Raw genomic sequence first — 16,217 nt, forward strand, 5'->3', positions numbered from 1 at the left:
TAGAGCCTTAGGTCATAATGCAGAAAGGAAGAAACAACAACGCCTGTTGCTCAACCGTATGTATGCAACAATGTGAAGAAACCCACCATTTATGATGACTCAGCACACGAACTTCCTGGAGCTCCAGGCGGAAGCAGACAAGTGAATAGGGCCCGACCCCCAAGATTCTTCAGCAACCTGTTGGTGCTACTTATTGCTCCACTAAACCTAATATACCACCCCTTCCCTGGCCATTTAAAGATGGAGAAATGGAGGCCCAGAGATCAAGTGATCTTCTAGGTCCCAGAGTTAGCTGGTGGCAGAGGTGGGCAAGAACCCAGGGGGTCTAACTGCCAACCCTGTGCTCTTTCCAATATGCTACAGTCTGACATATATTACAGACAATGGTGACAGAAATCATAATGGCAGCCACCATCGACTGGATGCTTACTCAGGGCAAGGGTCAGTAGTAAATGTTTTATATGAACGATTTCCTTTAATCTTCAGAATTACTAACCTACAAGGTAGATGAGGAAACAGAGGCTCAGAACAATTAGGCAACATCTCCAAGAGCCCACTGTGGGCAAGTAACAGAACTGGGATAGAGTCCAGTTTCTCTGAAGCTTAAGTTTGTTGTTTATACCAAATTGCCTTTCTCTGCTCGGCAGGTTTGGTGAAAATTACAGTGATTAAATATGAACAGCTGATATATCTGCCTATTGTTACAGTTTATTCCGTCTACTTTACATAAGCAAGCCTTTACAAAAACAGATTTCAAGAGAAAGAACACAATTCATCTGTCCTTTCCTGCCTCTTTAATGCTAATCCTTGAGTTTCTCAGAAAAGTGAAAGGTCCTACTCAGATACTGTAAATCTGCTTTTGAGTTGCAAATTTGGTCTGAGGGGAAAAAAGCTGATTCAGACATAAACAAAATAAAGTACTTCTTTAAATAATGAAATTAAAGTCTCTTACATTTGGAACACCAGGTAAGCCAGCTAATTACTTAGGTGTTTGGATGCAGTACCTCTGTTCACAGACCGAGATGCACCCAAAGCGACTGAAGAGGCTCAGGCAGCCCTGAGCTTGCTCTATTCATTGCTCTCTGTATCTGTATTTTCAGCATGCTTTTTTTCACATGTTGATGCTTAGAACGTTATTCTTAAGAACCAGTGTTGTGCAATTGCTAAGAAGACAGTCTTGTTAACAGGTTTCTCAAAGTCACTTGTAAAGTTGTCCCTTGGTATCCCCAGGGCATTGGTTCCAGGGCTCCCTCAGGGAATACCAAAATCTCGGATGCTCAAATATAAAATGGCATGTTATTTGAATATAATTTATGCACATTCTCCTGTATACTTTAAATCATCTCTAGATTGCTTGAAATACCTAATACAATGTAAATGTATGTAAATAGTCGCCATAACATAGCAAAATTCAAGTTTTGCTTTTTGGAACTTTCTGGAACACCCCCACCCCACCCCCCGTACGCGGACCTCTCCCATTGCGGAGCACAGGCTCCGGACGCGCAGGCTCAGCGGCCATGGCTCGCAGGCTCAGCAGCCATGGCTCACGGGCTCAGCCGCTCTGCGGCATGTGGGATCTTCCAGGACTGGGTCACGAACCCGTGTCCCCTACATCGGCAGGCGGACTCTCAACCACTGCACCACCAGGGAAGCCCTCTAGAAATTTTTTTAAAAAATATTTTTGACCTGTAATTGGTTGAATCTGTGGTTGGTTGAATCCGCGGATACAGAGGGCTGACTGTACTTAAACTCAGGATAACATCTTGAGGAAACTAATATCACTCGGGAAGATTTAACCTCCCCAGATTGCAATTTCATTATTAGTAAAATGAGAGGCAATCCTTTTTACCTCAAAAATTCAATATATTACTGCTGACTAGATAAAGGAGTTCTGAAACCAACTGTTCTCTACTCCTCTTTTGTTCATTTGCTCCCTCCTTTTCTCTTGCTTCAGCTCCAGTTTGCTCCATTCCCCACAAAACACTTTTTTTTTTACTCACCAAGACTGCCTTACTAGTCTCTTACATTTATTAGTAGCAGGGGAAGAAAAGCAAATTTTTCCACTCCAAGGAAATGTATCATCTTATTACAAATGAGAGTACAATGCAGAGAGCATTCCCAGGGAGGTAAGGCATGTATGATAGAGACTGAAGAGGCACAGAGCACAATTACATGACTTAATATTCCTTAGAAACCACAATGGTCATTTTTAGTGAAGGGATTCTAAATAGTTACCAATGATAAACTTAAAACTAGAGCTTCTGGAAATGTAAATTAGAGCCACAATCATAAGAAGCCACAAGTATGATGACCAACGTTGCTTTTCCTCTTGCTAACAAGTGCTTTGGTTCTGTTGCGTTTTGTATTTTAAGATATGTACGTATGAATATACGTTATTGATACTATGTATAAAATAGATAACTAATGAGAATCTACTGTATAGCACAGGGAACTCTACTCAGTGCTCCGTGGTGGCCTAAATGGGAAGGAAATCCAGAAAAGAGGGGATATATGTATACGTATAGCTGATTCACTTTGCTGTACAGTAGAAAGTAACACAATATTGTAAAGCAACTATACTCCAATAAAAATAAAAAAAGATACGTATGTATGTATTCCAAGTATGACCAGGAAGACCTTTTTTCCTTCATTTAAAAAGGTAATCTGAGGTAAATTCATTCTAAAAGTTTTTTCCACTCTCCCAAACTTTCAACATAAAAATGGTAATAAATCAATATATATATATAAGCTAAAGGTCCTACCTAGAACACTGTAGTGACAGTGAAGAAATATTTTCTACTTTACCTGGGAAGAGCGGTGATTTTCCCCCATTTCTCCACACAGAATCTTCTTGGGCCGTTACTCCCTCGGAGAGAAGCAAATCCTTCATAGGGGATGCTGGATGTGCCTGTAACAAACTATCAACCCAAGAAAACAGAAGGAGAAGGTGAAGCCAAGAGACCAGGCTCCAGGCAAGGTTGGCATCGTTCATGTGCAGAGGTGCTGGGGAAGAGCAGCTTGCTGCCCACTGGTGGAAAAGCTCCAAAGATAAAACTTTACAGACACAGAATACCTGTAACACGAGAATTCTGACAAAGAGCTGGAGAATACCAAGGAAGGACAGAGCGTTATAAAGAGGAAGGGGATGCGGAGGATCTGTAGAAGATACAGCGTCCTGTACAGCTGACCAGCTTAGAAGCTCAAACCATGTATACTTCCCATTCGAGATTAATAAAGTGGGCGTATCGATGAACCTAAGTCAACTCAGTATTAGTCCCTGATCGAACTGAGGTGAATGAAAAACAAAAAGAACTTCTAGTCCTGCAAATGTGAGACCCAGATCTGTGATCCAAAGGAGCCAAGATCCAGCCTACTGGTAAGGCTTTGCCTGAGTGACCAAAAGGCTTCCTCATGTCTGATATTTCTTTAGCTGCAACCAACCAGCAATTGCCCTGTATAACTATAAACACCACAAGAAAATGAGTTAGTTTTCCCAGTATTCTTAAACTTCAATATTATCTCAAATTTGTGGAACGTTAGATGGAAGAAAAGAGAGGACTCTTTATCAAGGAACTGGGTCACTTCTTAAGGGACTGAAGATTATCTCCTTCAGTTGCCAGGGATGCTGGCCTGCAGAGTACCCAGGGACCTCTTGTGGAAGGGATCCAACTGCTGTAAAGGCAGACGCTGTTGCTGGGTTTCTTGGATGGGAGTTGGTACTTCCTCACAACTCTAATGACATGCTTGGACTAGGTTGGGGATGTTCTGCATAGTGATGGAACCACAGACCCACGCAGTCAGGAGAGTCTGAAGACAGTATATCCGGAATATGTAGATAAACCTAAATATATTTACTGAGTATACTTAGCAGTTATTAAAAATTTGTAATTCCAAAAATAACTATATTAATGCATTAAAAAGATGAACTAATGGCATCTTACCTGTAACAACCTTAGTCGCTGTTCATTGTTGAATCTTTCCACTGCAGCCCAGAACCACCGAATTACAATATGATTGTCATGATATCCTATCAAACCAATCATGAAAGCCCGTGTTACTTTGAGTTTTCTATCTTAAGTCACCATGACACTGGCAAGTCGACAAAAGACCCCCAGACATAAATCATCATCTTGGATTCGTTAAAGGTTATTTATAATTTAAGACCAAGGAATTACACTGCAAATGTGATCACATGAGTGTCAGAAGTTAAACAAAACACTAAATGAAACCAAGAAACCTCTGTTTCCATTTAGTGGTCACTAAATGAAGCTAGCGGAGGGAAGAAAACAAATGAGTTATTTTAACCATGTCATTTCTGAAAAATATAACTGCTGTTACTGGAAATGTTTAACCCTTTTGGTCATTTATTTAAGAAATAATTTTCTAGCACTGCTATGCCAAGCAGTGTCCTAAGTTTGGGGGACAATGGCAAAGGAAATAGTCCCTCACAGGGCTTCTGGTAAAGGAGAGACGTAGATCAAATAATTATTCAAATCAATATATAATTGCAAACCATTTTAAAACTATATATTATGTTCATATTTTAAAAGCAAATTACTTTTTATTAATAAAAAGGGAAAATAAGTTTATTACTTTAACTCCTTCAACTAATAAATCTCAAATAATCATCAACCTAAATGTTACTTTTATTCCATACTTTACTAGAATTTAATAAAATGTCAAAAGTATCATCCCACAGGTGGATTGAGGAAGTAGCTGTGGATTCTAAAACCTTCTGCCGAGAAAAATTAAGTTCAGAGAGAAGGTTGACGAGGATTAAGGCACAGTTAGTGATTCAAACCAATTAGCTGACATATTCAATGTATAGAGAGCTATTCTAATTCTGAGTCAGCAGCAGTTAAGTCCTAAATAGAAGGTAGGTGGAAACCATTTTCATTCAAATTTTTCCTCACATGTTTCCGTGGCTGTAGGATTTGGGGAGAATCTTGCCTTACTCTTTACCATTTGATCAGCGATGCCCTTGGAGAAGAAAGGGATCCAAATGAAGCGTAAATACAACTAGACTGGACACGGAGATGCATAGGCTCCTTGTCCTGTCTTTGGCAAAGACCAGCTGTTTGGTGCTGAGCAAATACTTTTCTAATCTATAAAATAAGTGCGTTGGCTCTTTATAGCTTTAAAGTTTTCTGACCCTTTGAATCAGCCCTTTTATGCCTCTCCTTTGCTGTCTGTGCCAAACCATTTGGAGGAGGAGGAGGAGTGAAAACGTCTCATCCTATTCTCTATAAACAGCTGCCCTGTGAACATATGGCAAATGGCAGCAAAGCCGCCCCTTCATTCAGTGCCAAGTAGCTGGGTTAGCAAACATGGCAGCTGGGCATGTCGCCATTTTCCTGCCCCCTCCCCCCAGCCCTCTCCTCTCAAGGATTTCATTTGATAAGACTGACAATAACCATAGAAATAGGTACTCGATTAGTCATATACAGTGAATAAAAGTCTATACTGTGTAAATACAAAACTGGCTGACCTGATGAATGGCATTGCTATTAGAATCTCCTGGGGGTTGGGGACGGGGGGAAGGAATGAGCTAATAGCATTTATGGTAAGATGTAAGTTATGTAGCATGTTGGAGAAACTGTGTTCTAGTTAGTGAAAATAGTTAACAAAGTTATAATAGCCAAGGTCATATTTGGATTATACACGGGGCCAATGGGAAAAGAGTTATTACAGCAACTGGACTTCAGAAATAGCAGCAATGGACACTGAAGTTTAATATCGTCTTTCAGAGAAAATGGACGGGCAAGGCCAGCCCAGGGCAACAGTGATGGGCTGGAAGAGCCAAGCAGAGGCCAAAACAAAAGCAACTGAGCCAATGTTAAGGTATTTTTTGTACTCCAAACTTTTTAACTGTTTTTTTTTTTTAAATCTCTGTTTCAATTTACAGATAATTGGAGAACTGCTCAACTCTCATTTTAGTCTAACTGATTAATTCAGTGACTTAAAGATTGTATTCTTCACTCTCCAAGTTCAGAACCACTGCTAACCTCTTACATTCTGAGTTCAAAAACAAAAACAAAAACCAACCGTCACTTGTCACGACTTTCTGAACACTTTATAACACTACAATAAATTTCAGAAAATGTATTCTTTCTTTGATTAAAAGTATTGAATAAAACTTTAACTCTGGGTTAGCATCAGGTCCCTTTCCATGCGTCTTGATTCAGCAAGTTTCACAGGCTTCGATGCCAATTACTAATTGAAAATTTGTATTGATCTACAGAAATGCCAGTCCTAAAACTTCCCATTTGGTGACGTGTGTAGTTTTTAACTAACCTTACAGCAGTTTCCTTTTCAGTTGAACTTAATGCTTGAAATTTAGAAGGGCTTGTTCAAGAAACCTTAAATCTGAGAACCATATCTTACTCCATTCATGTGTTTCAACTGTGAATTACAACTGGTAAGCAGTTCAAGTGAAATGTAGAAAAACTGTGTTTGTTCATTAAGAAGCTCAGAGGGTATGCCTCTTCAGGTTTGAGAATGAAGGCAGAATAGGTGGAGTTTGACCAGCTGGATATGAGCTCCCTGGTGCTTCACTAACAACACCGTAAAACCATTAATTGATGTTCCTATGGCCACATTTCTTCACTAACAATTAAGAGTTATGACATCCTGAGATGGTGTGTAAACAGCTCTCCTTCCACTTGACAGATGAGGTAGCTAGGGAAAGAAGGGCATGTACCTTGCCCAAGGTCTCAAAGGAGACTGCATCAGACCTATGATTAGAGCGCAAGTGCCTCTGTCTGTCCTGGATCCAGACCAACGTACCAAACCGCTTGCTTCCCTCTCATCTGAAACTTTAAATCCAGCTTAAACTTTATAAGTCAAATTTCACCTCCTCTATATTCTGTGTTGTTCCTCCAATCACTTAGGTCTATTTCAGCTGTGCCTGCGATGACCAGTTCTAGTTCTCTCGCATCAAAAACAGATACCAGTCTGGCATCCACCACCTGTGGAATAAAAAGAATATAGGACGTGGCTTAAGAACCTGGAGAAGCCTCAGCTATAACTAAGCCTCATCAGAAAAGGAGGGCACAGGGAGTGTTGGGAATACTATGGATGTATTCTGTGGAGGCACTTTAAAACATGTAAAGCTCTCTACAAATATATTTTTAGTACAAGGTTGATGAGGTTTTCAACAGAATTTTTGTTTTATAATTGGTCACTGATTAATCCAGTTTTTTTTCTCTTTGGGAGAAGATCTAGTGCTCCAGTCACTTTCACAGTTTATTTTTATTTTAGCTATGGCTTTTTCACAGAAGAAGTCATATGGAATACTTGTTACAACTCATTCTGACCCTCAGATACAATCATTTCACTTATCAGGCATGAGATCTGATTACACATATCTAAGCATGAGTAAAATGCGTGACTTAAATGTTATTAGTGGTCATTAAATCGTCAAATGCTATTTGTATGCAGGTCATTTTATTTCAGTGTTTTCTTGTAACAGGGCAATAAGCTTTTTTTGTGTGCTTAAAACATACAGGGAAAATTGTTGAAGTGTTTGAACTGAAATAGCAACGGTAAATATACCAAAGAGAAATGGAAATATTGCACACATATGAAGTACAGTGAAGTGGACCAAGGTATTGCTGACATCAGACTGAGAACCCCACTCCTGCTGATTGTCTTTACCTCATAAAAGCCACGCACTAAGCTCTCTGTTTGCTGCACAACACCCCTCTCAATCCTCCATTTCACCATCCTCTCGATGTACTCCTTCTTATTCTTCTCGGTGACTGGGATGTTAGCACCCCCTGGTTTTAATTCTCGTTCGGTAATCTGCGATTAAAAAACAAAAGGACTGACCATAAAGCAATACTCTTGACGTTGTAAGACCACTGCTACCAATGAGCTGGAATCAGCCAGCTACCTGTCTCTGCCCTGGCCTGGGTACATCCCACAAGCAGGGTGTGTGGCACCAGCACAGAGCCCAGGCACCCACTGATGCTCAGGGAAAGCTAAGTAATGAGCAGACGTCTGAGAGCCTCAGTGGTTAAAAATATATGTGTTGCGGGGCTTCCCTGGTGGCGCAGTGGTTGAGAGTCCGCCTGCTGATGCAGGGGACGCGGGTTCGTACCCCGGTCCGGGAAGATCCCACATGCCGTGGAGCGGCTGGGCCCATGAGCCATGGCCGCTGAGCCTGCGCATCCGGAGCCTGTGCTCCGCAACGGGAGAGGCCACAACAGTGAGAGGCCCGCATACTGCAAAAAATATATATATATGTGTTGCAAGGTTAAGCTTTAAATCCTGATTAAACAAATAAGTCTTTTAAATGGAAACAAAAGGGCTCCAGATTCTGTCCCACTGCTATTTGAATGTTTGACAAAAAGACATTTTTACAAATTCCTTTAGGATTCACAATCAACTATATATAGAAAGCCAATATTTAGGTAAACGTTTACCTTAAGGAAGCAGAATTACATTCAAGCGAATGTTAAACTGAGAACTTCTTTTCCAAAATACGAAATTCAGGAGACCAGCCAAGTATTAATGTTTAACTAAGAATATTAATTATGAGCTAGCATAAAATTTCTGAAAATCTTTTGACCAACTCTTCTACCAACTTTTTAAAAAAACAATGTTTCCAAACCTTCACCAAAATATTGTTTACTTTCTCTCAGCTTCAAAACAATCCATTTCAGTTGTTAAACATGAATGAGAGTTAAGTACAAGGGCCAATTAAATAATTTAATATTCAACTCTGGGGTAGCATGGATATTGAAAAACTGTATTTGGTACAAGGCATATTCTAATATCTTATGAGGGTATTTTAGTTGGAAATAAAAAGATTGTTTACAACATACAAATAGTGCAGTCTATAAATTAGAAAATTTTAATCTGAAGTCGGCATCAGAATAACCTTTATAACCAAGAATATTGTAACTGTACATAAACCTGGGTTTAAACCACCCAACCAACCACAAGTAAATAAGCATCTGATCTTAGGCCACTGAATTAATTCTTCACTAACCAATAGCCTTCAATTACCACACTTAGTCACCAGTTATTCACACACACAGACCTGCCCAAAAACTTCTTCGTTCACAGTGAACGTGAGGTCCAGGATGTCATGGATGTCATTGTCTTTCATCCACTGCAGGCTCTGGTGAAATTCTTCATCAAGGTATTCTAGATCACTCAGGTCACAGAGACTAAGATGATAAACAGATAGAAAAAAAAAATGTAGTCATGGCTATCAGCAAAAACCCAGAGTTGTGAGGAAAGAAACTAAGAAATAATGACAAGAACAAGATCAACTAAAATAGGCAGTGATTTCTGGAATGTTCTTCATCAAAGTTAGTAACCAAACCAGTGAAATAATTCAGAAATTTGACATAAAATTGAAAAATTCTGATATATAAAGTGCCTTAGGAATCACTCAGTTTGTTTTGTCTTTTAAGACACAGAACTGGAGGTGCAAAGAGTGGCTGCCATTTGCACAGTCACCCACAATTAAGGCCAGAGCTGGAAATGGAACTCGAGTTGACAACTTGGGTTCAGTATTCTTTGGCTATGTTATACAATCTTAAATTATCATTCTCCTAATTAGAAATTCTTCATATGTTTCTATACTGTATTTTAACTTTTTTTTAGAAGACTAGATTCTGTGATCCACATTCACATATGTCCTTTTTTTCTTCATGGTTCTTATTCTTTCTGTGATTCTGAAAACTGAAAGCTACAGAATTGCTCTACAATTATAATGGTTTTCTAAGAGAAGATCTACATGAGGTGGAGTTACTATTATATGAGCCTGTTGTAAGATGGTAGCAACTGATTTGCTTTAGTTGTCTTGAAACTTCCTCCCATCAGTCCAACTTCAAAGACCATTTTGTTTAGTTCAGTCTACACATGTATTAGGCATCAAGTATGTGCCAAATATCTTAATAGCTACTTGATAAACAGTTACTGCCCTCAAGGAGCTAATGGTCTAGTGGGAGAGACAGGGACACAAATAGATAAGTTAACGTAAGGTGATAAGTGATAGCCTAGGGTGGGTAACACTTACTATTAGTGCACTTTTTTATATGTACATTACACTTCAGTTAAAAAAAAAAAGATAAGGTAGATATAGGGACCTCCCACAGCAAACATGCAAAGCATTTACTTTGACCTGGAGATTTAGAAGAAGCCTTTTGGAGCAGATGATACCTATATTAAAGTTTGCAGGATGTTTCAAGCTAGAGAGGTAAAGGGGAATGGATGAAAAGGAGAAGAAGGGGAAAAAGAGAGACAGGAGAAGAAGACAACCTGAACAAAGCACAAAGGGATGGAGTATACAGATTTTCCAAGCATACTGGCAGCACCAGAGAGTTAACCACAAGACAGAATGTCTAAAGAATGAGGCTGGAAAGGTAGCTGGGAGCAGGTCTGAACGTCATTCTAAGGAGCTTGGTGATTCAGAACTACTGAAAGGTTTTAAAACAGGGAATGACATGGTGAGACACGAGATGTGACTTTAAATTGTTCTTCTGGAAGTGGCAGTGTTGAGGATTACTTAAAATTGGGGGTGGTGGTGGTAATCATTGGGGTGGAAACCAATTAATAGATCACTACAGTAATCTGGCCAAAATAAGATAAGGATTCTAATTAGGGCACAGCTATTAGGGTAGAGAAGATGAATTTAAGAATTATTTAGGAGGTGAATGTGGAAATTAATAAATGGTTTTACTGGGTAGTATAAAGAAGTATATCTAAAACAGGATGGCAAATGAACTCAAGTTACAAGACAACTCTGATTCATTGGCAGTCTTGAGGGCCAAAAGTTGAAAAATTCCTGAGGCCACAACGAGTTCAGCAGGAAAAAGTACCTAAATGATTTGTGACCTGTACCATGGGAATGGGGTGGGAGGTGGGGAAGAGAAGAAATTGTGCTGTGTATTCACCATCCCTGTTTGAGGATGACGCCCAATTTCTGACCAGAGTGACTTGAGAATTTTGGCACCTTGATCTGTAACTGGGCATATAAGGGAGAAGGTACATTTTTAGGTCAGGAGAAATTGATGAGTCTAGTTTTAACCATGTTGATTCTGAGGTGCCTGTGAGACATACAAGAGGAGATATTCAGTGGAATGTTGACTGCTTGAGCCTACGACTCAAGGGAGATCATGTCTGTGGGTGCGGATTGGAGAGTAGATGAGACAGGTAAAGAGATATCCCGTGAGAGCACACAGAGAGAGGAAAGCAAGGGGACAAGAATGGAAGCTTCAGGAACATCGAGGTTTAAGGGCAAGTCAGGACGTCCACAAAGGAGGCATAAAAGTGAAAGGAGAACCAGGAGAGCACAGTGTCACATAGGCCAGTGAAGGAAGAACGCAAGAGAAATGGGTGGTGGGGTTGGGAGGGGTCAACAGTATCAAAAGCAGCAGAATGTTCTATTAAGATAAAGACTAAAAAACATTCTTTAAAAGCTTCCATAGGTTATTGATGGGGAAAAAAAGCCAGGCTAAAATGTGTTGAGGGTGTGTCAACAGTCAATGTAGACTACTCTTTCAGGAAGCTTAAATGGAAAATGAGAGATAAGGCAATGAAATGGGAAGGTGCAAATGGGCCAGAAGAACCAGAGAGGTAGAAGCCAGTGTCCAGGTGCCCAGGACTTCATCGGTCCATATACCAAATGGGAGGATGGCAAAGGTCTTCCTACTGACCCTCTTTAAGAACTATTAGAAATACTTTGCTTTCAATTGAGCTCTAGGCATCCATTTTGACAGAAAGCAGATACATGGCCTTGGTTAAGGAATGAGCTGGTCAGAGCCATGCAATCATTCTGTGTTTTCTCATTGCAAGTTTGAGCTACTACCCTCACAGATAGTTGCCTTCCTCTGTTCATCCTTGAAAATGACTACTGATTCTAGGACAGAAACGGTTTGCTCTACATTTCACAATAATTGCAATCTTTCATTCTGCTAACAATGAAGAAAAAATTCTGTGAATGCTAAATTTTCATCTGCCATTGTAAATGACTGTCTTGCATATAGAGAGATCTCAAGATAAAAATGGGACTTAAAAAATACTGCACACCTCTAACAAACAAACAAATTAAAAAAAAAGAGAATGAAAATATGAACCAAGAATAAACAGTTGAAAGTTTGCATAAAGCAAAATGTAAAATGCATCTTGTGAAAGATGGGGGGCTGTGAGTCACCAAGACTAAGCCACAACTATTCTATTAATAACTGGCATTAATACCACAGGAATTCCAGCACTGTATTTGAAGTACAAGTGTTTTGAAGACACATGTGTAGCAACAAATGAGGATGAATTATTCAGAGTGGAGCAAAACTAAGCCTCTGGGAGCAAGACAGGAATAAAGGAACAGAAGCTGGAAAAATCCAGTAACCACATTTGAAATTATATTAGTTGATTAGTTTCAGAAATCTAAATCACTATTAAGTAATAGATTTGAGATAGTGAGCCGATAAATGACATTGTCAAAAGACCCTTTTTGATAAAGGAAATATTACATTCTTTACATGCTAATTACATAAGCAATAAAAACACTCTTACATTCTGAGAAGAGCCTTGTAAAAGGGCCGTGTGAAGAAGGCATCCAACAAATACTGGTGAATTAGTGCAAGACCAAGGATCCTACCACTGAACCGGAACCTGTGAAGGAAAAGCAGGAGATGGCTTACACATCATGGAGCAATTTCTTTCCTTTTTTTTTTTTTTTTTTTTTTGCGGTACGCGGGCCTCTACTGTTGTGGCCTCTCCCGCTGCGGAGCACAGGCTCCGGACGTGCAGGCTCAGCGGCCATGGCTCATGGGCCCAGCCGCTCCGCAGCACATGGGATCTTTCCGGACCAGGGCACGAACCCGTGTCCCCTGCATCGGCAGGCGGACTCTCAACCACTGCGCCACCAGGGAAGCCCCATGGAGCAATTTCTGAACGGTTCAATTTGCTCTCAAGAATGCTTTCCAGCTCTAATCATCTAAGTTTGTCCATGAGAGTCTGTGTGCACTGCAGGCTGGGTCTTCATTAGGCTGATAGTCACATCTCCTTGTAGAAGAAATCTGTTTCACTCTGATGTTCAGAGAGATACTGCTCCACTTTCACCCCGTGTCAGTAATGTCCACCATGTAGCACCCTACATGGCCAACATGAATTTCCTGTTAGCATGGCAGTGAAATTTCCCTATATCACTTCTAAGAAATGTTGACAGAATGAGACCAGTGTTGGTGGGGAAAATGTTGTCCCCTTGTAGTTTGCTTGCATGAATATTAGCAGGATTTCTCTAATGCAAACCTAGTGGCAATTCCCTTTTGAGGAAAAGCCCAGTCTCAGAGTGAGAAAGTTCCTATTTCTGTTCTCTCTCAAACCCCTCTCTTGATGATAACTCACAATCCAAGAATTATGCATGTGTACATTTGAGGGAGTTTCCTCATGGGACATTCTGTTCTTTAAAATTTGAGTGCTCAATTCTATACTGAATCACTTCGGAAAATTTATTAAATATATCTGTCACGACTGGGTTTGCTGAGATGTACATGTATTTTCTTTTTCGGAAGTATTCAAGTTTCTAGCTCTTTGAAAGCCTGATGCCTTCCGGAAGTGTAAATCCACACTGACGTTCATACTATTCATTTGTAATTTTAGTGTTAGGCAACCATTTTAAGATGAATGTCCAGCAGCTTTGTTTTTCTTTATCCACTTATGTTAGTATAACTGCCATAGCTACTCTTAGGAGGACTCCAAATTGTAGTTAAACGGAAGTTAATTTGAAGAATAAGTCCTAAAACTTAATGCCCTCCACCCACCAATATTAACCTCATGACTCAAAGAAATTGTTTCCATGAGTCGTACTCATGTTCTCTTTTTTGTTACTATAGTGAAAATGAACAGGAACAAGCAAACAGGGGTTATAAAGATACTTCAAGTCTATAAATGCAGGCATGTAAAAATAAATGTCATGAAAAGAGTGCAATTTGGGATTTTCAGAATAAATAATTCCCAGATGGGAATCCTAGCCCAGTTTTCCTTGGTTTTGTGTGAGAAATTAGGAAAGGGGCAATTCCTGGCTACAAACTTGAACCAGTCACTAGGGTAAGGGGCCACTGCTGTGACTCCGCACTCCTGCCTGCCTGCCTGCCAGCATTCTCTTCCACCTTCCGTTCCTCCAGGGCACCCCATCCTCCCGCCCTCCCTCTCCCTAGAACACCAACAGCCCAGCTGCTCTGCCCCTCCCCCAGTGTTAGCCACTTCCCCAAGGGCTGCTCCAGAAGCTGCCTGACCTCTGGGTCAGGACATTCCCCTACTCATGCCCCACCTGCCCCCGTCAGATCTCAGAGTGGCCCAAAGCTGCAGAGAGGGATTTAGGGTCTTGCTGAGAACCTAACATCACCCGCAACTTTCCTTCAGTGGAAAAAACCTTTTGAATTCTACCCAACTCACTTAAAATTGGTCTTATGGAACATAATCTATTCCTAGCTTGGAGACTGCCTGTATATTAAATTTGACAACACAAACAAGAGTCAAATGAGGTAGTTAACTGAAAATATGATTTTCTCCAAGGGAAAAAATGTTTAAAAAAGAAGTGTGGGTTCCTATAAAAACTAATATCACAGAAAATCAGCTGAAGAAAAACGTTGGAGAAAAAAAGTACTTACCATTCATGGTGATTGTCTACAAAAGCAGACATGGGACTTATTTGTACTGTGTATGTGTCATTGGCTGAATATTCAAATAAGCCATAATATGGGTTAAAGAGTTCTCTGGATACCAGGAAGAAAAACTCTCTGGAAGGTCCACTGTAATCCAGCCTTTAAAAAATTCACAAAAAGAACAACCAGTTATTATTGTTTTCTATTTATTAGGCACATTTTCTACAGGGCTCAACTTTCTACAGAACACTCCTTAGAAGTCTAATTATCCACATACCAGGATTGTCCAAAACACTGGATGTTGAATGATCATGATTCCTGATCTCAAACATGTTTTGACCCAAAATAACGTAATGGACATTTATATGGAGCATATCTAAAACTAAAGCTACATATCAGATAATGGGTGAGATAGGCAGTATGCTAATAATTTGATTGTATAAATATGCAGAAAAAGGTAAATTGAAATGCCCAGAGCCAGGTTATGGGGAGAGAGAGTACAGTGGGAATGCTTTATTTAAGCAGGTTAAACCAGAGGGCATCAGCTACATACATCCATGGGACATGGAGTCCTCATGGATTTCTGAAACACTTTTAAATGGGAAGGAAAGAGACTTTAGTGGATTGGTGAGAGGATATTACAGATACAAGGCCTCCTAGGGAGATCAGAGGCAAAAGATGGAATGATAGGGTTCACGTGAAAACTTTAAATTATAAAATGCCATGGAAAACTATAAACAAGAAAAGTGAGGGTGTCTAAAGCTTCCTCGGTAAGGTATTTGGAGAAGAGGCTGAAACTCCAGCGCCTGAACTACAGTGTAAATTCCATTTTACTTACAAAGACATCAGGGTCAAAGTAAATTTTGAGAAATTATTGTGTGAGGTTTGAGGAATGACAAGTGGCCAAAAATGCTGAGAGCAAAAAACACAGCAAAGAGGAGTTTGCAATAAAGCAATTTGATATGCTCAATTTAAAATGAAAAATGTAAAGTACATCTACCCTATGATAAAAAGTTTACACAAGGGTTCAAAGACAGGAAGGAATTCTGAAGGGGGAATGAAAGCTACAGATAAGTTGGGGTGGTGGGATTTTATAAGACTTCCTTTGTTCACTCTATTTTTTTTCCTCTTATGGAATTTCCTCCAGTGGGCATTACTGTTTTTTTTTTTTTTTTTTAATGACAAAGAAATCATCTGAGTCTTGGGTGGTGATGGGATTGTGTGATAGAGAAAAGCATCCTATTATAGGTAGAAGAGGGAGTTGGAATACTAGTAAGAAAAGTGAAATGGCTTTTATATGTCTTAGACAAGAGTTTAATAGAATTTACTTAGAACAGACCTCAGCTATCCACCTAACTACTTTCTCAATTTTTGCGATATACGCACTGCCATTTCCTTAATATTTCTAGCTTTACTTGCTTTTCCAATGTAGCCTTGTCTTACACAATATTGATGGAATTACGATGTGCTAGCTTTATATCTTTTCTAATACACATTAAAAGAAACACATAAACATTAAAATAAAAAATGTCAGTCTATGTAATAGCTACAATCATTTCACACCTCACCAGTCCACACTGCACTTTGGGAGAT

At 39.8% G+C, this 16,217-nt stretch overlaps 1 protein-coding gene across 1 annotated transcript in view; it reads right to left on the reverse strand.

Annotated features, from left to right (window-relative positions):
- The window catches only part of HECW2 (HECT, C2 and WW domain containing E3 ubiquitin protein ligase 2), a 244,591-nt gene that overhangs the window by 13,184 nt on the left and 215,190 nt on the right, over nucleotides 1–16,217 (reverse strand). Inside the window, exons 21-27 of the mRNA XM_065880275.1 lie at nucleotides 14,631–14,783; nucleotides 12,532–12,630; nucleotides 9,047–9,176; nucleotides 7,657–7,803; nucleotides 6,854–6,968; nucleotides 3,942–4,027; nucleotides 2,806–2,918 (exon numbers count right to left, since the gene is read on the reverse strand). Coding sequence (XP_065736347.1) covers nucleotides 2,806–2,918; nucleotides 3,942–4,027; nucleotides 6,854–6,968; nucleotides 7,657–7,803; nucleotides 9,047–9,176; nucleotides 12,532–12,630; nucleotides 14,631–14,783 — 843 coding nt within the window. The remainder of the gene's footprint in view (nucleotides 1–2,805; nucleotides 2,919–3,941; nucleotides 4,028–6,853; nucleotides 6,969–7,656; nucleotides 7,804–9,046; nucleotides 9,177–12,531; nucleotides 12,631–14,630; nucleotides 14,784–16,217) is intronic.

This window comes from Phocoena phocoena, chromosome 7 (genome assembly GCF_963924675.1).
Source record: "Phocoena phocoena chromosome 7, mPhoPho1.1, whole genome shotgun sequence".
In the NCBI taxonomy this organism is placed as follows: Eukaryota; Metazoa; Chordata; class Mammalia; order Artiodactyla; family Phocoenidae; genus Phocoena; species Phocoena phocoena.